General features: G+C 40.8%; 1 protein-coding gene across 2 annotated transcripts in view; it reads right to left on the bottom strand.

The window, feature by feature from the left end:
- The window catches only part of LOC135757980 (teneurin-3), a 146,404-nt gene that overhangs the window by 34,833 nt on the left and 84,533 nt on the right, over positions 1-27,038 (bottom strand). For both annotated transcript variants that reach the window (XM_065272774.2, XM_065272788.2), the window contains exons 5-11: positions 21,808-22,046; positions 20,226-20,345; positions 17,918-18,132; positions 16,525-16,732; positions 15,479-15,580; positions 13,539-13,733; positions 8,524-8,724 (exon numbers count right to left, since the gene is read on the bottom strand). In XM_065272774.2, the coding sequence (XP_065128846.1) occupies positions 8,524-8,724; positions 13,539-13,733; positions 15,479-15,580; positions 16,525-16,732; positions 17,918-18,132; positions 20,226-20,345; positions 21,808-22,046 (1,280 nt within the window). The remainder of the gene's footprint in view (positions 1-8,523; positions 8,725-13,538; positions 13,734-15,478; positions 15,581-16,524; positions 16,733-17,917; positions 18,133-20,225; positions 20,346-21,807; positions 22,047-27,038) is intronic.

Genomic DNA, 27,038 nt, shown 5'->3' with positions numbered 1-27,038 from the left:
TCCCATCCACCTTCATTTGAACTAATCATTATGTCCTTAGAAGTATCACCTCAATGACTCCTTAAACCCCTTCAAAATAACACCGCCCAGGGCAGTTTTGATTTTATAAGGCCATGCTGGAGACGATTTATCATTGCAAAGAAATTACACCCGTGACTTTTCCAAAGTTCTTCATTGCTGCCTAGGGCAACCTTTCAGGCAAGTTCAGAGCTGGTCTTCCATTAAGCCATTTTATTTTGTCAAGAGTGAAAACAAGAAACAAGTCCTCCTGGCACAGAAATAAATAAATAAACAAATAGATAAACCGAGTGTCTTGCGAGTTAAGTCGCTCTGATGTCTGCACACACGAGCCTCGCCGCCGTTCCCCTGAAGAGGAATTTTTCTTCAATTGCGAGACCTTGGAGGGTCTGATTAGGTTGCGCTGGCTCTCTAGAATATTAAATTGTTTTAAAAGGGTGAAGGGGTGGTTAAATCATTCAATCTTATACTTTTTTTTTCCACGCCAGTCAATGTAATCAATTTTTCATTAGCTGCAAGGTGTTTATCTGTTTTTAGCACTTCCAGGTTCCAGCGGGAGGCGGGTCGATCTACGCCACACACCCGTTAATTAAGGTTTATTTAATTGAGGTGAAACGGTGGAGGTAATGAAGAGACAAAACCCCAACTGTGCAAGCAAGTGGACTCCCGTGGTTCTCATGACCAGAGCAGCAGCTAGAAGTAGTCCAACTGTAAACCCACAATTACTCTGAAAAGATGATGGTTTAGCAGCTTTACTAAGGATTAAACAACAACTTTGTTTTGAGCCTAAATTGCATGATTAGTTTTTCATAATATCATCGCTGTTATCATTTTAAACAATCTATTGCTTATGAAAATCAAGTATAGTGTTTCATACATTGTGTAAACCTACATACTGTATAAAAATGCATTTTAACAGATCATACTGTAGCATATATAGCACATTATACTGGATTTGAAATAGTAACACATCCTGATAACTGCAAAATAACTTTACATTACAGATTCCCATATATCGTTGTCATAAACTTTTGGGGTGGCATAATTCACAAACTCATTCTCTCAGGAACCCACCTGACACCTACATTTCTCTTTCTTTTCACCAGTTACTTATAGGCATCACCAAGAGAATAGAGCATGTGATGGTTCTCACCATTTCTGTAAGATTAATGTGCTACATACAGATGTGTCATTTTCACAGGAAATGCTGAGGTGATTGAAATTCGTTCAAGGCAGCCAAATCAAAATAGTAGCATAAGCATTTGTGCCCCTAATAGCACTTAAGACAACATATTAAAGCACAGACCTGCAAATTAATGATGGGTTTACCATGTGTCAGTTTTCATTGTGTTATTTATGTTTGTGGTCAAAACATAGATTAATATTACACTGTAAAACCTAAAAAGTTAACTCAACTCAAACCATTTAAGGCAGTGCTTCTCAAACTGGGGTCCGGGGCCCCCAGGGGGGCCGTGAGATGGTGCCAGGGGGCCCCCAGTTTTATGACATTTTATAAAATACATTCATTTATCATGAATTCTGTGTAATTGACCTAAAAAAGGCTACTAACCAACAGCACTACTTTCTATAACTTAATATGTTTTGTTTAATTAAAATGTTACATTTTAGAACAGTTTTTGTCATAAATTTTCTTTGGGGGGGCCGCGAAGGAATGCACCGTACACAAGGGGGGCCGCATGCGGAAAAAGTTTGAGAACGTCTCGGTTACGTATGTAACCCTCGTTCCCTGAAGGAAGGGAACGAAGACGTCACGTCGTGACCGACGAATTGGGAACCGCTCCGCGGGTGACCTATCTACTTCGAGAAACTATAAAAACGCCAATGAACTTGGCATGCAGGTATTTGCATAATGCCGGCGCCGCCCCGCCAGGTGCGTATATAAGCCGCAGGTGCACAATACCAAATTAGCTATATTATTGCTGAGAAGCCGAGCAGCAGTGCCCGGCCTGAAAACAGCAATGGAACAGCAAACTGTGGCGACGGGACGTGACGTCTCCGTTCCCTTCCTTCAGGGAACGAGGGTTACATACGTAACCGAGACGTTCCCTTTCAGTCGGTCACTACGACGTCACGTCGTGACCGACGAATTGGGAATCCCTACCAAAACGCCACTGCAGCTGAACCCTTCCAGTGTCTGTAAAGCCCTCCGCCCTCCACATAGGGGGCGGAACCTAAGGCGAAATGCAGAAGGCCGGTCACTACCTGTTCCTTAACCCACGATAGTGAAGCAGCGAACTGGGGAAGCGTCTAAACTGAGCGGAGCTAGAACACTGCGGAAGCCATCCCCTAAGAAGGTTGAATGGATGACATAAAAATATGAAACAACCTATAGGTTGCTCATAAAAAGTCTCTGAACAAAACATAGTATGCAGAGAGATGCAGAGCAGGCTCTGCTAAGGAAAACGTGGAGGATTAGTACCCCACGGAGTATACACACAAATGAACCCCACGTAGGGGACAAATGTGGACGCCTAGCCTACACAGGTTTACAGAGAATACATCAGTGATAGGTTGACAGCGGAAGCTCCGCAACACCAGCTATCAGGGCGGTGGAGGAGAGGCAAAAACAGTTTTTTTGACGTTTTTGCCCCGATGGCCTTCCATATTGGTGCAGATGTGCAGCACCAAAATAGAGGCTCCAAGCCGACACACGAGCCGACCCTCGGCATTCTTAACTAGTTAGTAGAAAGAACCCGAGTGGAAACCGGTTCGACACGAACACTATAGAATCTTGTGAACGTATTAGGTGTCGCCCAGCCTGCAGCTCTACAAATATCTGTTAGCGAGGAACCGCGAGCCAGTGCCCAAGATGATGCCACACTGCGTGTAGAGTGGGCACGTAAATTAAACGGACAAGGCACATTCTGCTTTTGATATGCAAGGGCTATAGTATCCACAATCCAATGGGACATCCTCTGCTTGGTGACAGCTTTTCCTTTCTGCTGACCACCGTAACAAACAAAGAGCTGATCTGAGGTCCTAAAGCTTTGCGTCCTGTCTATATACACACACGTAGTGCACGAACAGGGCATAACAAAGCCGTGGCTGGGTCTGCCTCCTCCAAAGGCAGCGCTTGGAGGTTCACCACTTGATCTCTGAAAGGAGTGGTGGGAACTTTGGGCACAAAGCCGGGCCGGGGTCTCAGTGTTACGCTGGATGCAGCCGGCCCGAACTGAAGGCACGATTCATCAACCGAAAATGCATGAATATCCCCTATCCTCTTAACAGAAGCCAAAGCAAGGAGAGTTAATGTTTTCATAGTAAGAAATTTAACACTCACACTATGCAGAGGCTCAAATGGGGCTTCCTGGAGTGATTTCAGCACCAAGGACAGGTCCCAAGGAGGAATAGAGGGAGGACGCGAAGGATTCAGTCTTCGAGCGCCTCTGAGAAATCTAATGACCAGGTCGTGCTGACCCACTGTTCTACCGTTTACGTGTGAATGGTGAGCTGATATCGCAGCGATATCGACTTTAATAGTGGATGGTGACAGCCTATTCTCCAAACGGCGCTGGAGATATAAAAGCACAACACTAATCGGGCATTCTCGGGGGTTTTCACTTTGGGAAGAACACCAGTCGACAAACAGGTTCCATTTAAGCGCGTAAGCCTGTCTCGTAGACGGGGCTCGCGCTGCAGCAATAGTGTTAGATACCTCTTGCGGTAAATCACTCAAATCCTCCGTGCCCCGTCCAGAGACCACACATGGAGGTTCCACAGGTCGGGGCGCGGGTGCCATAATGTGCCCTCTTGTTGAGAAAGAAGGTCCTTCCTCAGGGGAATCTTCCAAGGAGGGGCTGTCGCGAGGAGAGAGAGTTCTGGAAACCAACTCCTGGTTGTCCAATACGGTGCCACCAACAGCACGCTCTCCTCGTCCTCCCGGATTTTGCATAGGGTTTGCGCAATGAGGCTCACCGGAGGGAACGCGTATTTGCGCATGTTTCGCGGCCAGCTGTGTGCCAATGCATCCACGCCGAGCGAGTCGTCGGCTAGTGAATAGAACAGGCGACAATGGGTCGTCTCTGGGGAAGCAAACAGATCTATCTGCGCTTTGCCGAAACGTCTCCAAATCTGCTGAACCGCAATGGGGTGGAGTCGCCATTCGCCGGGACGCGCAGCCCGAGAGAGCGCATCCGCCTCTACATTGAGCGTGCCCGGGATGTAAATGGCACGAAGAGACCTCAAATTCTTCTGACTCCAAGTGAGGAGATGACGGGCGAGATGCGACAGGTGACGCGAGCGTAAACCGCCTTGACGATTGATGTACGCCACGGTCGCAGTGTTGTCTGTGCGAACTAATACATCTTTGCCCTGTAACTCGTTGCTGAAACGGACGAGCGCAAGATATACAGCCCACATTTCTCGGCAATTTATGTGCCAATGCAGCTGGGGTGCCGTCCAGACCCCCGAAGCCGCAAGCCCATCGTACGTGGCCCCCCACCCCGTGTCCGAAGCATCTGTGCATACTATTGCATGCCTGGAGACCTGTCTCAGAGGCACACCGGCTCGGAGAAACGCACGGTCTGACCACGGAGTGAAAGTGCGACGACACGCAGGTGTAATGATAACACGGTGAATGCCGCGCAGCCACGCTCTCATCGGGACTCGATCGTGAAGCCAATGCTGAAGCGGTCGCATATGGAGCAGTCCGAGCGGAGTTACAGCTGCGGCTGCTGCCATATGCCCCAAAAGCTTCTGAAATTGTTTCAGCGGGACCGCGCTCTTGCTCTTGAATGTATTCAGGCAAGTCAGAATCGACTGTACACGCGCTTCTGTTAGACGAGCTGTCAAATCGATTGAGTCCAGTTCCATACCGAGAAAAGAGATTCTCTGCACGGGGCAAAGCTTGCTCTTTTCCCAGTTGACCCGAAGACCCAAACGAGCGAGGTGTTTTAAAGTTAAATCTCTGTGATCGCACAGCGTCTGACGTGTTTGAGCTATTATTAGCCAATCGTCCAGATACGCGAGAATGCGCACACCTCTCTCTCTCAGGGGTTTTAAAGCCCCCTCCACTACTTTGGTGAATACACGGGGCGACAGAGAGAGCCCGAATGGGAGGACTTTGTACTGGTATGCTCGCCCCTCGAACGCAAAGCGGAGAAACGGCCTGTGCCGGGGGAGAATCGATACATGAAAGTACGCGTCCTTCAGGTCGATAGATGCGAACCAATCGTTCGGACGAATGCATGGAAATATGCGTTTGGGCGTCAGCATTTTGAACGGCATTCTGTGAAGTGCACGGTTCAGCGAACGCAGGTCCAGGATCGGTCGCAAGCCGCCGCTTTTCTTGGGTACAATAAAGTAAGGGCTGTAAAACCCCGACCTCATCTCGGCTGGAGGGACCGGCTGGATCGCGTCTTTCGCCAATAAGACAGCGATCTCCGCACGGAGGACGTGCGCATCGGCAGCTCTCACCGTAGTGAAACGAACGCCGGAGAATTTGGGGGGACGCCGGGCAAATTGGATCGCATAGCCGAGACGAATCGTGCGTAAAAGCCAACGCGACGGGCTGGGAAGCTGTTTCCACGCCCCCAGACACCGTGCGAGGGGGACTAAAGGCACGATCGGTGTACCCGCGGCGGGCGCAACGGAGGTGATCGCCGGTGTGTGCGTAACGGCCGCACCGACAGCAGTGTTGTGTGTGATAACACTCACCTGAGTCCGTTGCTGGGTGGTTGAGTAAGGGAGGCTCTGCTGAAGACACCTCTCGCCACTCGATGCACCCTCTGGCGAAGGAGGAGGGAGACGATGGGTTATGAGCCCGTAGCTGTCTCCTACCGCCTGAGAAGTTGGAGAGCGCGGAGGGGTTATGAGCCCGAGCGCCGCTCTCGTTCTCCTCTGATGAGTCGGAGAACGAGGGGGGGTTATGAGCCCGCTCGTATCTCCGGCGCTCATCTGAAGACCTAGAGATGGAAGTGGAATTCGCTCTTTTTGTGAATTTGTGGGTGCCGACTGAAAAGTCGGCGGAACAGAAAAATGAAACAAAAGATTCCCCAACCGGCCCTCCTCCGGTGGGGGGAGTGGTGCCTTCACCATCTCCCGAAGAGCGATCCCCTCCATCTGTAGGTCGCCCGTCTCAGGGCCGCTTCGATCTCCTCTTTCCACCCTTCGGAGCGGGCTGAGCGGGCGGGGCGGGCTGCTGACGACCGGTTCCTCGCTTCTTAGAAGAGCCCCGGGGAGGAACGGAGGCGGCCGCCGCAGGACGCCCTCGGCGAGGAGCAGGCTGAGGCGCCGACGTGGATGGGGCAGGCGCAGGACGCTTCCGACGTGGCATGATTTGAGCTATGGCCTCAGTCTGCTTCTTGGCCGCGGAGAATTGCTGCGCAAACTCCTCGACCGTCTCGCCGAACAGGCCGGTCTGGGAAACCGGAGCATTCAGGAGCCGGGTTTTATCAGCATCCTTCATGTCCGCCAGACACAGCCAGAGATGGCGTTCCTGGACTACCAGGGTAGACATCGCACGCCCGACGGCGCGTGCGGTGACCTTGGTCGCACGAAGCGCCAGATCAGTGGCCGCACGCAGTTCAGAGAACTCCGCCGAGTCGTGACCTCCCGCGTGCAGGTCCCTCAGAGCCTTAGCCTGATGAACCTGCAGCAATGCCATGGCATGCAGGGCAGAGGCTGCCTCCCCACAAGCTTTGTAAGCAGCACCGGTCAGCGCCGAAGACTGCTTACAAGCCCGTGAGGGGAGAGTAGGCTGGTCCCGCCAGGAGGAAGCGACACCGGCCGGACACAACTGCATCGCGACCGGCCGCTCCACTGACGGGATACCAGTATACCCCCTGGCATCTCCACCCTCGAGAGAGGTGAGGGGTGAAGGCTGAAACGGCCGGTTCCGGGCGGAAAACGGGGTTTTCCACGACCGCGTCAGCTCTTCATGTACCTCGGGGAAGAAGGGCACCGGGGGCGAGGACTGAGAAGCCCTGGCACCCCCGAAGTACCAATCATCGAGGCGGGACGGTTCAGGTGGGGGAGGTTCAGTCCACTCCAAGCCGACCGCCGCCGCCGCCCGAGCGAGCATGGCTGCCATCTCGGGGTCGAACGCAGGACCCGCAACCCGACCCGAAGGCGGGAGCGGATCTGGATCGACGTCCGAGGCTGACAACCCCCCCTACGACGTTACGGTGGACATCGCGTCCGGTGGAGGCTCGACAGAGCGCGAGGACACCGTAGAACACGGGCCGCTCGTCTCCATCGGGACCTCCGCTGGCAACGGATCAGGGCGCTGGGAGCTGCTGGACGAACCAGCAGACCGACCCAGCACCGTTATACGGAGGTCATCCTTCGCAAGTTTGGTAGCTGCGCCCTTAGCAGCACCAGACTTGGAAGGCGGGTGCCGTTCCCGGAGAAACGACACCCGTCTCCGCAAATCCGCCATAGTCATGCCCTCACAAGTGGAGCATGAACTATCACGCAACGCTGCCTCTGCGTGCTGGAGCCCCAGACACGAAACACAGCGCTCGTGGCCATCCCGGGGAGCGATGAACACACCGCATCCAGAAACGGAACACGGGCGGAATGCCATCTTTAAAAAGACGCACCCGACCGTGACACGAATGAGTGACTGTCTTTAAAAAGACACAAAGCTCAAACGTGCTGCTCTTTTAGGGAAATCACTCTTTTTGTGCGAGCTGGTGAAACACACAGGGAGAGGCAAACGCACTCACTCAACTCAAGTCCTAAAAGAGACAGAGAGAGAGAGAGAGAGAAAAGGGTGGAGAAAACACTGCGAGCCTCCGCTGAGGTGTCTTTGCCCAACCAACTTCAGCAAGCTGAGATCTTTTTCCTCCAAGAACAGGGATCTACGAAGATCAGTATACGCTTCTCGAGAGCAGATGTCTGCCGGCTTCGAAGCAAAAAGCTAATTTGGTATTGTGCACCTGCGGCTTATATACGCACCTGGCGGGGCGGCGCCGGCATTATGCAAATACCTGCATGCCAAGTTCATTGGCGTTTTTATAGTTTCTCGAAGTAGATAGGTCACCCGCGGAGCGGTTCCCAATTCGTCGGTCACGACGTGACGTCGTAGTGACCGACTGAAAGGGAACCACTGATTTAAGGAAACCGGTTGCATTAAACCATTTAAGTTTTAAAACACATACATATGAATACTGTGAACTTAAATATAAGTGCATACAGTATTTGCATATGACTCAATATATTTAAGTTCACAGTACTAAAATAAATATGTTTTAAAATCGGTTTCTTCAAATGGTTTGAGTTGAGTTAACTTTTTAGGTTTTACAGTGTATGCATTATTTTAAGTTTAAGATAAAACTATGATATGTTGGCTTTGATTCATTGCAAATATAAAGTAAATAAAACAAGCATTGAGTAAATCCACATAACTCGATATGACATTTCTATCCCAAAATAACAGAAAAGCAAGTACTGTTAAGTTTAATATCAGCTCTCCTTTCATCCAATCCGATTCGAGGACCAGATCTAATTGTTCACCAGTATAAGTAGGAATGAGCATGTTACCTGTTGAGCAATCAGGTCCGGTCCAGTTCACATCACAGATGCAGGTGCTGGTTTCACTCTGAAATGTGCCATGGCCAGAGCAGTGTTCCAGACAGACAGACAGCTGTGTTTCACAGTTAACTCCGGTCCAGCCTGATGTACAGTGGCATTGGCCATGGAGACAAGAGCCACGACCTGAACAGGATGGGTCCACACAGTCCACTGTGGAGAAATTTAGGGCACATTCTGCCTTCATGATGTAATGTAAAAGGTCCTGCAATGCTTTAAAAAATCTCACCTTTATTTCTGAAAACAAGCAAAATGAACAACAAGTAGATTACCTTAGTCATAGCAAAATCTAGACTTACGTTAGCTAACGTTACGGTGTAAAAAGTGTACTATATAATGTATGCCATCTTAACAACAGATCGACTGCCAAACTTGCTTCAAATAGCGGTGATCCATGATCGCCATCTCCCCTCGTCTTTTGGAAACCAAAATAGTAGTTATTTTCGATGAGGTATTTGTCCCAGAGTTCAGTTTAGCCACTAGTCATAACCTGTATGTTATATAGTACACATTTTTTGCAGTAATGTGTAGTTTTTGATACGCTTTAGCTATGATCTGGACTACGGTAATCTACTTGTTGTTTATTTTGCTTGTTATAATACATAAACTACTTTAAAAGAACTCTGTTGGTATTGATTCTCTGATTATTGAAGCCGTTTGTTAATATTGTTACTGCTGAAACTGTCTATATTATACTTGTTCTTTGTTTAATAGTCCTAACCCCAAAACATCCTGTCATTAGTTCGATGCATAGGTTATCCATTACATATTACATAGCATATTTTCTATACATTTCTATTATACCTCTATAGGGCCATTGTTAGGGACACCTGGTATTATTAAGATGTGTTTTGGATGATCGGATCACAAGTGGATGACGCTTTGATTCAATTTTAACCAAATTTACAGTAACACTTTATTGGTTATGTTTTTTAAATAAATGGCAAGTGATGTACTTTAATTCATTTTTCCTTCATTTTCTCAATATATTTTTTAATCTGTTTATTATATATCTGGGTAAAGTATATACTAGAGATGGTAATTAAAATGACTAATTTCCACTGTGGTGTCTTGCCTTTTCATTTTCTGTGAATTACACTGTACTGTAATTTGTTAACCGACAACACAAAAGCATACAGTAGTTGGTATCCTGCCCAATATCCTGCAATCAATATTCCATTCCAACAGTGTACTGTTGATATATGCCATACAAAAACAGCGCAGCCTTGTACATTTCCATCATTGTCATGAAGCCATAGATTATCAGGAAATACTGCCATCTGTAAGTGTAAAGTCTTGTTAGACAACATGGCTAAGCATTTTCACTGTGTTGTAATTCTGACGGCACTCTGTTCATTGACATAACCAGGGTGTGATTTGCTAAGAGGGGGATGGCAGGGATTATCCCCACTTTTGGTCTTTATATCCTTGGCGCTGATGAATTATTTTTTATACCCGGTGGGGACAAATTTATCTCCCCCATGATTAATGATCATCAAACGTCCTAAAATAAAGATAATTTAATATAAGTAAAAACACTGCCACACAATAATGCAAACAACAGTAAAATCAGAAATGGAGTATTACTGTCAGCGCTTCCACTCCTGTGACAATAAGTGACGGCATGTCAAGGTTATGTCGTGATCCTTTTTAATCCAAGCCCAGATTTTCCAAATGTTGCCAACCACCGGGAAAACAGCCAAATAATAAATGAAAAGGATCCCAAGCAGCACATCATCATATTTTACAGGCCGTGACAAAATAAATCCCAAAAATTTTACTATTGAGAAAATAGAAACTACTGTCGTTATTGAGGGGAACTCGTAGGATGATGCAGGAAAGCAAACAGACAATTTTCTTAGTTTGACTTATTGTCTAAGTAGGCATATACAGGGTTCCCACACCTTAGTTAACTTCAAATTCAAGGACCTTTCAAGGACTTTCCAGGTCCAATACCCTCAAATTAAGGACTAAATGTGGGGACACATTTCAAGTGAGAGCAAGGTTACATTGTGTTACCTTTAAAGATACATTGTTACAGTTCTCTTTCGAGGGAACTCGCGCTGCGTCACTGCGGCGACATTTTGGAGACACCTCCAAGGTTAAGTGCGTCTGAATGTGTATATCAAATTCAACCAATGGTGAGGCTTAACGACGAAAACAGGGTGATGCGGGAGCCAGGAAGTATATCGCTATCTGAAATATTGCCAAAGATGCTGTTACAAGGACGCAGGAGGTATGGCAAGGGAGACGCAGTGCCTTGTTCCCCCCTCTCAGGGAACAACAGTTACATACGTAACCCAAGACATTTTCATGTTAAACACAACTATGCAAAAAAGCATTTTGGTATGAATCAACATTTGCATACAGAAGATATAAGCATTTAAAGCGAACAGTTTAGAATGTGTTCTTAAAAGATCTAGAATTTTATGATATTATCCTACAATACACAGGGAATAAAATGGATTTTTCCCCAGAAAACTTCTTGCATAAAATAGATTCAAGCACTTTCAATGACCTTTATCTATGTATGTATATTTTCAAAAACTTCCCAGGGAAGTTGCATTTTTTTCACCCATATTCATAAACTTTCAAGAATTTCAAGGACCTGTGGGAACCCTGTATATATTGCCTATTTACTGTTATATTGAGAGTATGTTGTGCATTGCATTTTTTTCGATTCAATATTATGATTTAAACAAGTGTTTTTGCATGTCTGGTGCAAAGTATAAAGAAGGAATGCATTCTGGCATGTACAGTTCAGGTTCCCTAAATTATTTATTACGTTTTTGTAACAGCTAGTCAGTAAGAGCTGTGCAGTAAAAGTAAACCTCACTCCCAACAGACATTAGAGCTCAAACCAAAACAAAAGTTATTGAACTATGTAATAATATAAACAAGCTGCTCGAGGTTTATTAGCTATTAGTTTTTTCAGTTAAATATTCTTTTTGAAATATGTAGATAATAACACTACAGTATTTATTAAATACTTGCAGATTAAACTTTATGTTATTGTAGCTATCTTACTCCACAAACTTATTTTTTCTCTTCTGTCTGTCTGTATACCATCTCCAAAAAAGCAGTGATGGCATTGCTGTTGCCAGTTGCAAATACTAAACATTGCTAATAAAATTGTTGTGAGGACAACAGGCAATGACTGGCTCTTAAATTTGAGATTGAATCATTTAACACCACACACACTACAAGACTTTATCTTATGACTATAAACTACGGTTGAGCAAAACTGGAACAGACTGGGCAAAATCAGTGGTCTGAAAAACTTTAAGGGGCAATTTCCTCGACAGGGTTTAGATTAATCCAGGACAATGCCTTAGTTATATTAGGACATTTAAGTAGTTTTGACAAGCATACCTTACAAAAAACAACACTGGTGTGCTTCTTGAGACAAAACAATTGCACTGATCTGTTAAGATACTGTATGTCAATGCAAGTTTTTTTAGTTTTTTTATTAAAGCAGCTCAAACATGCATTTTAGTCTGGCACTATAAGCCCTGCACGGGAATGTCCCCCGCCTTATTTACAAAATGTTAAGGATCATTCGAAAAACGTGCCAAGCAATTGAGAAAAACTGTAATTACAATTACTGTAATTTGGACATGTTCAATGACATTTGCCCACCACAAGGTGTGTAAATGGTAATCCTGTCCATTTTTAAGAGTACAGACCTTTCTGTAAATAAAATAAACTGTAATTGCTTTCTAACACATTACATGACATTCATTCATTTGTAAGTCTGGCTTTAATCTCCAAATACTTGTTGGAGCCTACACATCTATCACTGTATTCATATTCTCAAGCATTTCCCAAATCAGAAACCCATTCGGATACAGAAAACAGGTTGAAAAATAACATCTGGTCGAATAATTTTTTTTTCTATTGTACAGGGGCCCAGGTTTTGTGTTCTTTACTCCTTTATAGGTTATGCATTTCTGTGCACTGACCTTGAAGACAGACTTCTGAATTGTAGTCCTGCCATAAATGGCAGGCTTATGAAACGTGTGATGTACAGTTCTTGTTGGGAACTGCAGAGGTGCTGTATTGATTCCATACTATTTTTTTGGGGTAGTAATTTTGTGAAATTTTACAGCCATCCTGTCTGTGTCCCTGCTGGTGCGATTACTGTCATTTTTTTTTTCACACACTGAATTATTTATTTGTAACATATGTGCTTGCTGTTAAATCACTAAAAGTTTAGCTCTATTGAAATCAAAATTTCATGTATGCATCATGCTGATTTGAAAACTCACATATCAAGATATAAACAAAAGGCAATCCTATTTTCTACCCACACAGATTTCTAATTGCCAATCAACCTTATATGACCAGTGGAGCCCCATTTGTGTTTGTGATTTACTTCTAAGTTACAAGGATTGTTTCACAATTTCAATTACTCGTCCAGCTTACAATAACTATTGCATTTAAAAGGTAAATGTATTAGCTCTTAAAAGCATTTTAAACGCCTAATTCCTGTCAATAGTTTCCATTTGGTTCTCTCTTTCTCTTTTTGACCTCAAGGTGAGACATTCATTCAATTCAATGACAATTATAACATTGGTCAAGTGACCTGAACATAGTCATTTAAAGAGTTTATTCCCAAGTCTATTGAATACAGATCAATGCACTCAATTGGATTGACCCACAAAGAGCAAGAGGAAAAAATCAAAAGACAGGTGATTGTGTGTGCTATGCTATAAGTGTGGGCTATTTTCTTGGCTGTCTGCCATTTTTTGCTTAATTCCATATGTAGAATCCATTTTAGTCAATGGATGCTGTTAAATGGTGTGGCTAATTTATCAAAACAAAAAAACAGCCTTTAAGTCAGTACACTCATCCATGTAATTAGCTGCTTGGTGGTGTTGAAAAAGTGCTGTCCTCCACTATAATAAGCTTGATGGTGTGTGTTTTTTTTTTTTTTTTTGCATTACTACTGAAATCTGTCTAGTTACCTTGGTCACAGCTGTCACCTTTGTAGCCTGGGTTACACATGCAGGAGCCCGTAACACACATGCCATTACCGCCGCACTGGGCATCCATACACTGACCGCTTGGCACGTCACATTCAATCCCCTTCCATCCGCTGTAGCACTGGCAGCGTCCCCCATTGTACTGACCGTTGCCACTGCACAAAACTGGACACGCCGCTAATAAAGGGAAAGAGAAAAGCTGATATAAATGATAAAAAACAGATAATCTTAAACAAACATGTCCAGGTCATATAGATATTAGAAAGAAAAGAGATAAGGTCTTAATAAGGTTTCATGATCATTTTAACTAAAAATTCTCATTACTGTTTTCTGTAATTTCCATTATTCTCAACAGGAAAGATTCTCATCCAAGTAATAATGAAAATGATCAGCCAAAGTTAAAGACACTATACCCAGAGCTCGTGTTAACCAAAAATTGCATTATTTAACTTTAAAAAATTCAGCAATGATGGAAAAATCGAAAAACCATCGTTTATTTTGACAAATTACACTTGGAGTGATTTGTTTCAACTTGTGAATGTAATTCCCAGCTATGTCTAGTTGGTGGCAAGTGCGCATTTAACTTTTGCCGCGCTGCGAAGACTGACTCAAGTAAATATCTGTGAGACGGATTATTAAGCGTAGGTTTCGAAACGCCCTCGCAATACTTTGATGTCATAAGCTGATCAATCTGCACACTGCTGCTGAAATTCCAGTGTTGTTAAAGAGCATGAGTTCATATTAAAAACTTTAAAATTACAACGAGAAGTCATCTGTTCAAGGTAGAGACAAAATATAATAACAACAGAGTCTGCATTGATGCGTTAAATACGCACAGACGCTTGTATATGTGTCAGATAAGTTCATGATTAAAAATTAAAATGTGATCAATAACAAAAGCTATTAAATGTCTTATTATCATTAAATGTGCCAAAGACAATATGTTACATTGTTCTCTGATACCTAAATAGGATGTATGTGACTTTATTAAGTGAAAAAAATATCCAGATGGTTTGACATGTCAATATACAACCCTAGGACTTATGGTCTATTATTACCTTCTTTGAAAGGGTCATGAATAATGTTGAGCTCTGTTCTGATTGGCTGTTTCTCAGAGCTGCTCATTTTAGTAGCTGTGTGTGTGTGTGTGTGTGTGTGTGTGTGTGTGTGTGTGTGTGTGTGTGTACCTGGTAATTATCACGTTGCGGGGACCAATTGTCCCCACAAAGATAGGAATACCAGTGTTTTTGTGACCTTGTGGGGACATTTTGATGTCCCCATGAGGAAACAAGCTTATAAATCAAACAAGATGATGTTTATTGAAAATCTAAGGTACAAGAAAGGTTTTTGTGATGGTTGGGGTTAGGGAATGGGGCAGGTAAGGGTAATATAATATACAGTTTGTATGGTATAAAATGCATTACGTCTATGGAATGTCCCCACAAAACATGGAAACCAGAATGTGTGTGTGTGTGTGTGTGTGTGTGTGTGTGTGTGTGTGTGTGTGTGTGTGTGTGTGTTTTGGCCTGATAATGAAGATACAGATTTTGAGAAATAATCAATAATTCTGAGATTGGAGGTTTCTAAATGGTAAGTTTGTGTTTTTTACAGTATGACCTGCGGTACATAACTGTAACGTCAATAGTAGAACATTTGATTATGACAGAACTTTTATGACCCTGTCCGTCAAAATTACAGACCATAGAAAACGGAACCTAACAATGCTACCATGATATAAATACTTTACAGTTTATATAATAAAATTTTTGTGACAATACAAAAGTAAAAATTACCTTTAAATTGTCATAAAAATATTGTCATATTTTCATGATTGCTGTCTTCTGATTTTACAGTGAAAAATTATCTGGACATGATATTGACAGGTTTCAACCAGAGATTCATCCTGGTAAAACTATACACACCTCTTGAACAATAAGGCCCAAGAAATCCAGGAAAGCAAGTACACATGCCTGATACACACTCTCCATTGCCATAGCAGTTGTGTGGGCATTCCATCACTGACTCTGCACAACAAAAAGATAATAATAATTATACTCTAATTCATTGGTTCTCAAAGTTATTCCTGGAGGTCCACTGCTCTGCACATTTTGTATGTCTCTCTTATTTATCACACCTGATTCAAATCATCAGCTTATTAGTAGAGATCTCTTTGAACTGAATTGATTGTGTCAGATGCGAGAAACGTAAAAAATGTGCAGAGCATTGGGCCTCCAGAAACGGACTTGAGAACCACTGTTCTAATTGATATATTATAACATGAAAACTGTATTTGTTTCATATTTGTTGCCTAACTGAGAACAGTACAAAGTATGAGCAAAGACTTTGTATGCTGCTTTCACTGAAATCCTACTTAATAAATGTATAAATAATTTAAAAGCTCTCTGCTTTGCTGTAAATAAGAAAAAAATCTTCCCCATGACTGCATGCCAAATATCTACAAAAATAAATTGATGTCTGAAGATGAAAACAATCAGCAATCAGCTCAGAAGAGCAACTCAAGAGTCAGAGATTTAGCCTTTTGGATTTTATATTCCCTGGCCTGACAAAAAGAGATAGCGGCCAAATCAAACTTATTGATTGACCAATTCAGGGCATGCTTCTGCACGCCTCATTATCACTGCTGCACTATCTCTGGCACTCGGGTGCAAGACAGAAATATAAAAAAGGAAATCAAAAGGCATCTATGCAAGCGTGTTATAGTGGCCTAGTTGTTCTGTCAGCCATTACATTACATAATGTGAAATTACATTTTTAGTTTTTTTGTGTGTGTGTGTGTGTGTAAAATAAACAGAAACACAAACTAACAAGCCATTCCCTGCAGAAAAAGACAAATATTATTCACATGCTTGCAAATGATAACTTTATTTTAAATATTTAAAAATAATACCATAAAAGCGAATAATTAAAACAACTACATGGTTGTAATCTAAAGTATGTTGTAGCTCACCCAGCATTATGGTGTTGTATGAGACTGGCTCTACACTGCGCCCATCATTGTAAAAAGCCAGGTGCCACACACCGGTGTGCAGGTATTGAATAAAGCCCGCTTGCTGAACGCTGACCGGAATCTCCAGTCTGTCCCGTATATCCGGATCCAACTGAACACGCTCTCGTGATATAAGCCTACTACCATCCAGAAGCTCCACAAAGTCATACTGAAACAATAAAATTACCGCTTTGAATCAGCTGTCAAAACGGACAGCATATGGACAAAGCAAGCTCAGAAATAAATGCAAATTCAGTTTCCAGACACCATGACATTTAATTTACAGTACCATTACCCTGCCTGGGCCCAAGATATTATCATAAGAAATTTTTATAAAACACAAGTACAAAGATTTTTTCTTTCTTTTATTTGGCATTAGAGACTGTGTTATTCACCATGCTAAAAGAATTCATATTTAGTATTTTATCTTGTTTAGCAGTTAAATATCTTTCAAAGATGTATAAGAAGACTTATTTCAAAGCGTGTATCCTAAACTTTGTTTATTTTACAAACTACAATAGCAAATTATTTGTTTTGCTCTTTTAAGCGCAAACCTCACTAAATATTAATGCTAAACAATACACAATTTTGCTTCTCTGCCAGATATTTATCTCGTTTTAATGATATTTAGATATTGTATTGCAACACAGAAGAAAGTAATGGGCAAAGAAATCATTTTTAGCAATGTTTAACTGTCCACACTTCAAACAATACATTAAAATAAACAAATAGGTTTACTACTTAAGCTCAAGACTCTAAATTAAAGTTTCTGCAATTGATTTCCTACTGGGCAGGTACAAAAACCCAATAAAGAGACACATGGCAAATTGGAAGCAGTACTCAATAAGCTTCCTTCAGTTTATTGTGTTGGCTTTTGGGACGCATTGATTGAACATCTACAATAAGTTGGGCAGTTTCTCAGCACTTACGAAAGATGTGGCTTTTATTGACAGCTGTGAGTGTTAAACACCCAGCCAATCACGAAAGACAGAGAGAAGATGTCTTTCTGCTCAAGCACAGTTTGTTTTCTGTGATTAAAGTAGGATTTGTTCTTTCTCATCTACAACCTTTGAGGGCTGATTGTTTCATCTCTTTTTTTTCTGTAGAACAGCTTTTGTCAATACTTTCTAGACAACAGCACCGTATGTTGTTTAATAAGGACAAAAGAATACACTTGCTTCTTTGCTTTAAAAAGACAAAAAATAGTAATTCGAGTTTCTTGCATGTATGCATTTAAAAAACAACTCAGCATTTGTGGCTTTGTTTTGCCACTCTTTGAGTGAACTGTCTAATCAATTACATTTGTACACCAATCACAATTCTCTACAAAACAAAAGTCCGGATGGTGTATCACCTGGGTGTGCGAGGGTGGCAATCCCCTTCTTCCATAGACTCCAATCAGGGCATTTTTCTGGATGGAAATGTTGAACTTGAGGAAGTGGGGTTGTTCAATGAGAATTTTGGACCTCCAGAAAACCGCTGGTGGAACAGCTTGTGTAACCTGCTGACCCAACTCCACCTGTCCTGTGTCCAGTGTGGAATTATACTGAAGCACCACACCTAACCTTCCTGTGGACAGACGGACATAAAATTATTTTGCAATATGTAACTAAATGTATTCGTAGTTTATATTTTGTAATATATTTAATTAGTTAGCAGTTAATACTGAGCTTACAAGTAAGGGATAATGTAGAGGCAGCCGATAGTTTTTGGGAAGTAAGCCCCGACAGTGTGATCAGGACCCGACGCGAAGCGGAAGGTCTTGTATCACACTGAAGGGGCTTATTTCCCAATAACTACCGGCTGCCTCTACATTATCCCGCTTATTACACGGCTACTTGCCACATAAGAAAAAAAACTGGACATGAATATGAATTTGAAACATTTTATTGGCATACTTGTTTTAAATTAACATTTTTATCCTTCCGCGAAACTTTGCACAGATGCATAAAATGATCGTAATACCTTATTAAAATCCTCTGCTTCATACTTGTCTCCATTTTTTCTCTTTTAGCCAGTCTTTGAGAAGTTTTAATGCCCATTCTGTATTTTTTTGTGTGTTGGCTTCGTAGCTGTCATGCTCTATTTTGTCAAGTTCAGTCTCAGTAAGCTATCTGTGTCTTGTCGTGGTTGTCGAGTGTTTGTCACAAGATGGCGCCAAACAGACAGTCATCTTTATTGATCTTTATTGGCGCGGAGCGATTTTACTCGTGCAAGTAGTCCGGCTATGCGTTATTATTTTGGAGCGGTTATTATTTGAAAAGAACGAACCTGCAAATGTCTCAACTGACCAATCAGAATCAAGCATTCCAGAGAGCCGTGTAATAATGAGGAAATATGTGCTATTTGTTACTGTAATGTCAAATTGTAGTCACGGTTCAATAACCAGAATTAAGTACTTATTAAAATGAAGCTAAATTTAAGAACTCTGCTTTTTATTACTGCTATTTATTTATTTGTTTTTTGTTTTTTTGCTCTGCCTGCCAAGAGTTGATTCATAATAGGGAATCCAGTCACATGTAATAACCTGTTAATCTAGTAAAGACATTTTTATTTGAATTTGACAACATTTTGTCCGTCTGACCTGGAGAAAGCTAAGGAATTGGTCCCCTTTTCAAGTCTAGAATTTCAAAGGAAAATTACATTAAAAGATCTTTTTATGTTGCTCTCTGTATCTTCATAGACAAACTGTATCTTCAATGGTCTTCTCTGATGAAAGCCTTTAAATGTCAAACATTACCGTAAAACTTGCAACAGGCAATTGCCATGCTCTTTAATACCCTCCAAAGACTATAGGCCTATCATTCAATTCAGACACATCTTTATGTCCTTCATAAAAAGACAGTTAGTTAGAAGAACAGTTCCTAGTACAATACAGCGTGGCAGGTTTCCACTCAGTAAGACAAAATCTTGTATTGAATTGTTTCAATCTAATATTTTTCTAAATGGAATTAGCTATATTGAGAAGACAAACCCATCACATAGTTGACTGTATTTTTCTAAACAGGAATATACTACCACTCCTCAAGATGCTCTTCTAATGAAATACACAATCACCTTTGTTTTCATTAGTACTTCAACAATCTTAAACTCAACATAATATGGAATTCTCAACCCATTTTACTTTCACAATGTAACAAATTTTCAAGATAAAATATGTATAAGTCAATGGGAATTGATTTTAGACGTCAGGAAACTGTTAGTTTGTGAACAGTGGGTATTCCAAACGATAATGGAATAACTGAGGTTAAATTGGTTTGGTCTATACGGCACATGGAGGGAATTTAAGCTGAAAAAGGCAGGCTTAGTGGCACCTAAGGCAGAAAAGTTGCCAACAATATTTCCAGTTAGATAATGAAGACAAATTTTAAGACCAACCCTGATGAATCACTTACAATAAAACTGAAAGCATGCATTAGGAAGGTTAATAGGGTCCATTTTGATTTCAAGGTGACTGTAAAGCTGGTCTACTGTCAGGGCCGTGGTGCACATGCTCAATAATTCAATCATTTACTGCATTCCTTCACTATAGTCTTCTATAAAAAAATAAATACAGTACATACTACTCTAGGACTGTTTGTAAAATTATACATTTAAAGACTATGGAAATTCAGTCATCCGTCTGTAAATGAAACATCCAATTTTTTGCCTTGAAAGTTTACCATCTGTAGAAATTGCAGTCACAGTGTTGGTCGGTAATGTCACTGGTTTGGCTCGTCCATTTTCAAAGGCATGATTATCAACATCCTTCAATTTCCAGTTCAAGCCAAGAACATGCATGGCTTAAAGAAAAGGAAACAAACTCATGATTCAGAAGCATGTAATTATTCATTCTCATTTGCAAAAAATATTTCACATTTGCAAAATACGTGCAATACATACTGTATGTTCAAAATAAAGCCCATTCTTCATTAGACCTAAATTCTAGTGTAATATGTCTTGTTTTGCTTTTTGAAGATTTGCTTTGATTTATCACTGCATGAGGCTCTAACACTGTACAAACTCCTCTGCATTAACTATAGATTAGTCTTAAGCTTGTCATTGAAAAGATGTGTCGTGAAAATATGCCATTGAATCATCTGATGCAATCCCATAGAGCTGGTGCTGATAAAAGAGAAGTGAAAAAAGAACATCAAAAGTTTGCTGAAAGATCAAAACCTGTTTGAATTATATAACACCCGAGTTTTCCTCTAAATCTCTCGTGCTGTCTTTCCCTTTTTCTAACTCTCTGTCTCTCTTTTTCACCCCTTTCCCCCTTCTCTCCTCAAGACATCCTCTTTTTCGTGCAGTGCTGTTAAATCTTAGGCAAACACTTTCTAGTTGTTTTTTCAACTACTCAATGTGTGTGAAAACAGCTTGGGAAAAGTCTCCTTCAAAGTTCACAGCCAGGGAGCTTTCTGAGGAGGTAGCGCTTCACACACCTCTCTTCCTCTCAATTTGATCTTTGGGGGATGAACGTTTCTAACAGGCCTTCTGCCTGCAGCAAATAACTCACAGTGGGGGAACAATGTAAAGGAACAGAGAAATACAAAAAATTGAAGGAGAGCATTGTGTTTATTGAGAATAACAGAATGAATATAGAGCGCTGTGGACAATGAAACCAGTTCATTCTGTTTTTGTTTTATTGCAGTTATTAAAAAGTAAAGTGATGTCTTTCTCTATTGCGTATGTGAGTGTGTGTGCTGAAGATGTGTGACTTTCTCTGTGGAATAGGGAGGCTATTTAGAGCAGAGCACCAGGTGTTTTGGCCGTAGATGAAGGCAAGGAAGAAAAACTTCACCTGATGAGCTATTTCACTATCTCTTATGGGGACAAGCTGGCTAACACAGCTTGCACCTGAGTGACTCATGGTCATAAAAGCAAGATCTCTCTCTCTCACACACACACACACACACACGTTCTGGTTTACATGTTTTTTGGGGACATTCCATAGACGTAATGCATTTTATTCTGTACAAACTGTATATTCTATTCCCCTTACCTGCCCCATTCCCTAACCCCAACCATCACAGGAAACTGTCTGATACCTTAGATTTTCAAGAAACATCATTCTGTTTGATTTATTAGCTTGTTTCCTCATGGGGACATCAAAATGTCCCCACAAGGTCACAAAAATACTGGTATTCCTATCTTTGTGGGGACAATTGGTCCCCCCAACGTGATAATTACCCGGCCACAAACACACACACACACACACACACACACACACCCACACACAAAACACATTTGGGTTGCCACAGTTACCTAAACAGTAGCAGAGAAGAATTGTCAGCAGCGTAGCCACGCCCACAGCACTGAAAGCAGTGCACTTCCATGAACACCGTTTAGATGATTTGTTAAATTTGAATGCACCTCTTGATAGTGGGTTGCGAGTTAAAGGGCGGGCTGGTGGAGAGTAGACAGCCCCGGTTGCCATGGTATAACCTGGATTAGGCGTTGTGAAGAGAGATGTGGTACCTGTTCCAGTCTTTAACAGGAAGTGCCTGGGGAAAGAATAAGATACAGGTGAAACATGAAATGATAAAATAAAACCAAATACCAAATATCTTTGGGGTAAAATATTTTAGAAAAATAAATAAATACAGATGCACAGTTGTTTTTAATAAAACATATACAATCTGAAACATGGATTATTTTAAATAAGACATTAATTTTGTTGCCATATCACTAAAGGTACTTTTTAGCTTTTCTCAATTTGTTTAAGAATAAATGAATGGATTTTGTTTAAAAAATTGTATTTAATTCATTAATCACTGAATATTCAATTTTAAAAGAATCTAGGGCTGTTTTTGACTAAGGATTTTCATAGTCGAATCTGATTCGTTAGATTCTACCGTGGTCGAATGATAGTCAAACTTTTTTTTTTTTTTTTTGATAACAGCTATGTCATTTACTTAAATAAAATTATTGTTTAAATCCAGAAAAATTAGGTGCACCAGTGTAGAAGCAGGGTTGGTCTTTCCCCTTATGAGAAAAAGATTAAAAAGCTATAATACAGCTAAATATATATATTTTTTTAAAACAAAAGTAAATGAAAGAACAATTTCTTAACAAGAAGGCTTTTTAAGTGCAAATTTACAGAGCATCTGTAAATACAGAACAAAGCAGTGTCTTAAAGAAATAAAAATAAAGACAGTATTTATGCACCTTTACAGAAGGCAATGAATATTTTTTATGGCATTTTCAATAGTATATTAGTAGATACATTTATGTGTATCTATAAAGTATGAAAACGAATAAATCATTATGTTTGCTAAATTAAGCTGGATAGATCAGTTTTAGTCAGAAGGATTTGTCATCATTTCAGAACAAGTTAAAATGAACTTACATTGCAAGACAACTACATTATATGTGAGTGTTACTTGGTCAAAACTATGTAGAAGTATAGCCTATGCGAGTAAAAAATTACAGAACATAAATGTTTAGCTCACGCGGACTGAACGAAAAGCCGTTAATTAAGCAGATTCTTTGCAACATAGTGGACATGCTGAAACAGTCGAGTCGCAGGTGATATTCAATGTTTATAATGTTTCACGCAGATACTGTTGATGAAAAACTTTCATATCTAAATGTTTAGGTAAGAGTCAAGTGTTCAGTCAGTTAATAATACTCCCACCGGCGTTTTTGGCTGCAGCTCCCTTATTCACGGAGCAGACGCTGTATACAAAGAAAAAACCTATAAAGGTTTTTATTTTAAGTGGTTTTAATGCTGGTAAGCAATCAGTTATATTATGCCGCTTTGTATTTGTGTTGATCAGTTAAATTAAAGTAATTTTAATCTTTAAAACTTTTAATCTTTAAAAACTCTACTCTAGATGCAGACGATGCTACAGTTATTCTGTCATATAAGTTTCACTTTTGCATAGTATTACATTTTGAATAGAAATGTACGAAAAACAAGTTACTCTCTTAACTCCTTCTAATTTGCCTTTATTATGATGTGAAAAACAAGAAGGGCATAGCTATTTATGAATTTAACGTGAAAAGCGCGGTTGTTGTGGTTACTTGTCATCCATGCGGTTAAGCTTCTCAGTGCTGCTGCTCATTGGTTACATAACACTTCCCCCTCCTATTCGACTATGAGGTTTATAGTCGAATCAGACCTCTCCGAATCGAATCATCGACTATAAGAAGTCAGCCCTAAAAGAATCCAACAATTTTTTTGTAACATTCACTAAAATATGTGTGTTTGCACTTAGTATTCTTAGGGGCAGTTTCCCGAACAGGACTAGTCCTAAACTAAAATAATGTAAGAGCTATCCAAACTGAAAACAACTTGCACTGCCATGTCTTAAAATACATCAGTCCCCTTTTTTTTGCCTCAAAATAATGTTTTTTAGTAAGGCATGTTTGTTAAAACTAGTTATATTTCCTAATTAAACTGAGGCCTAGTCCTGGCTTAAGTTAATCCCTGTCCGGGAAACCACCCCTTGGTGTCTTGTTTGCTCTACTTCATCTCAGTGGTTTTACACTTTATACATAAACATATCAGTTTGGATGCAAAATGTATATTAAGTGCTGCTGCATCAGTGCTGTTTAATTTTTGATTTGTGGCTTTACGTCTATGGCTGGTCATGTGATCACATCACAGCAGCCCTCATGAGAGGGCAAGTTGCTCTGTGTAATAAAACATCTTTTTCTAGGTCGCTGATAGGACTGGAGTCTTCATCTCAAGTGAGTGTTCATTTTAATCATATCTGTCAAATCTGCTATTCATTTCTTTAGGTGTACAATTTTTAATAATGATAAATTACTCTGTGTACCTTCTACACAAACAGCCCCTGTGTCGTGTGAATGTAAGATGAGGAAATTTGCCAGGCTACAGATTTGCTCTTCCTTCAACGGTCATGCAGCATTCAGGCTATTGTGCTTTTGTAAAAGTTTCGATACAGACCTGGTTTTAAGACGGCTGCTTTTTAATCAGATGGGCTCCATTGTAACACTTTTGCTTTATAATCTGAATGGTTATGAGCTTATGCCACAACTCCAAACACACATACACACACGTTTTCACAAGAGCTCGGATAGGTTCCAGGCCACTGCGCACTGAATGAGGTCCATTTAAAAGCCTTCACAAACGATTAACAAATAAACTGACAGTGTGCCGTTTTGAGGCCAAACAATCCATAATTGATTAGCAGAAGTGTGACGGCAGGCAGCGAAAATGACTAAGCTAATCCTCGTTGTCCCTTTATATAGTGTGTGAAAGTGTTGTTCACATTAGGACGACTAAGAAGTAACTTAACCCCAAAGAGATTTCTGCTCATGTATAATCTGATTCTTTCCTAGCGTCTCACTTTTCCTTGACATTGGGTTGACATCTGGAATGCTGTAGTGGAAAAGAAGCCACCACACAAAAGGAAAGATTTGGAGGCTGAGGGAAAAGAGCAAACAATGGCACAGGAGTCCTTTCCTGGAATAATCTGATAATAGATTAGCTATGCTAAAGAAAAGAGTGTATTTTTAACATTAAGAGTCAACTTTTTTGAGTCTTGATGCGCTCAAAAAGTAAAGCAACAATACTTTATAGCAGTTGACAAGGAAAAATACAGCTAAAATGGGCATCTGTAGAGCTTAACATTATTCAAACACAGACAAACATCAGATATGTCTAAGTAATCATTTAAAGACAGGAAAACAAAAATAAGAGTAAAGGACTGAGGAATTTTACTGAAGCAGAAGCATCTGCCACCGCAGTAGGGGTCTCAGAGCAGCAGGTGCCTCTCTAGCATTTGGCAGAGTGGCGTTATTTTAAGACGCTCCCCGGAGGTTTCTGCGCCACTACCATTTTAGGACAGTCCCTTTCTGTTGACATGTAAAGATCTTTGTGACAGACAACGGAGTGGAAAGCTTCTGAGATAACCGAGTGAGAAAGATAGTGGAGGGAGAAAAGACAGATGTAAATGATTGGCATCTGGTGTGTGTGTGTGTGTGTGTGCGTGTGTTTGTGTAGGAATGGTGGACAAATAAGAGTTTAGCTGTGGGCTCATTATTGTAACACGTTTGTATTCTCTAGCTTGATCTAGATAAGTAATAAAGATTCTTCACTTGATCTGATTACTAAACATCTTTATATCTATATGCACAATCTTTTTGTAGTCCTTTGTTGTTGTTTTTTGTCCTCTACATAATAAAGAACAACAGCTGTAGCCCGCTAAAGATCAAAAACCTGAAACGCTACATTGCCAACACTTCAGTTTGTAATGAATGTGTACAGTGTGACTGTAGGGAGGCATCCATTCTTCATTAAATGTCATTTAATGGGAAAAACAACAGCTTTGACCAATTTAATTGGAACCAATTTATTTGACAACTTTTCCAATCAAGATTTGTTTTTTAAGAAAAACAGATGTAACACTCAAGAGCCAACAGCGCTGCATATAGATCAATTTGGAAGAACTCACAGGACCTAATGTTAAGTAAATGTTTTGGTGTAGAAAGCATTTTGCAAGATTTGTTGCAAAAGTGAAAAAGCTGTTTATAAAGTAGCAATTGGTCAGATATTTTGTTTGGCACTACATTATGTACAGTATGCACACACTACTAAAGTATCTCTTACTTTGTACATACTACTCTGGGTCACAATGCAAAATTAAATAGCCTTTATATTCATACTAGCTTTATATGTTGTTATTAAGTTTTTATGTAGATCTTGGTCTGACTGAAGGTAAATATACAGTGCATGTAAGTCACAAATGGCTTTAATGTACTGAACTATTCTGAAATGAGACTTTGGACATTTTGAAGCTATTATACGTCTTGTTTTACCTTTTGAGTGGGTGGCAGCTTCAGCTCCTGGAGGTATGTGCAGCAAATGTGGGATTATATAAACTGCCATTATGGCATTATTCTTAATATATCATCCAGAGAGAATATAAAGAAGTTCTTCATACTGTTATTTGTCTAAAGTTTGCCAGTCATTGCTATTAAGTGTCTAAGCATCACACCCATTGCATAACTCAATAAATCTATACATTATTTAATTTACTTTGCTTTAAAAGGACTAAATACATTAACATGTTAGCTACATACAACAAATTGGTCCCCACAACGTGATAATTACCGGGTACACACACACACACACGCACGCACGCACGCACACACACACAATAAATATGAGCCACTTGGATAGGGAAGTTTTTCGGGTTTGAAATGCACATTGAATTTTCGTAGTACAATTAAAAATATTTCACTTTAAAACATGAAAGATTTGACTTTTTTATTAATATTTTAAAGTATGTTAAATTATTTTCTTTATGATGTTTCATCTACAGACCAATATGTAACAAAACTTTGTGAATCTATTGATTTAGTTTTCATGTAACTACCTCAATTTTAAGGAACATTTTATGCACCTTTCTGTGCACTGTGTCCATTTAACTATATGTGTCTGCATATTTTTTGCATAGACTTATAAGCACAAATAAATAAAACAAAGCACAACCCAAAAGTAGGTTTGTAGATGGTGACATTTT

Source organism: Paramisgurnus dabryanus, chromosome 16 (genome assembly GCF_030506205.2).
Source record: "Paramisgurnus dabryanus chromosome 16, PD_genome_1.1, whole genome shotgun sequence".
Lineage (NCBI taxonomy): Eukaryota > Metazoa > Chordata > Actinopteri > Cypriniformes > Cobitidae > Paramisgurnus > Paramisgurnus dabryanus.
Note: the sequence above shows the minus strand (reverse complement) of the source record. Positions and strands in the feature narration are given on the sequence as shown.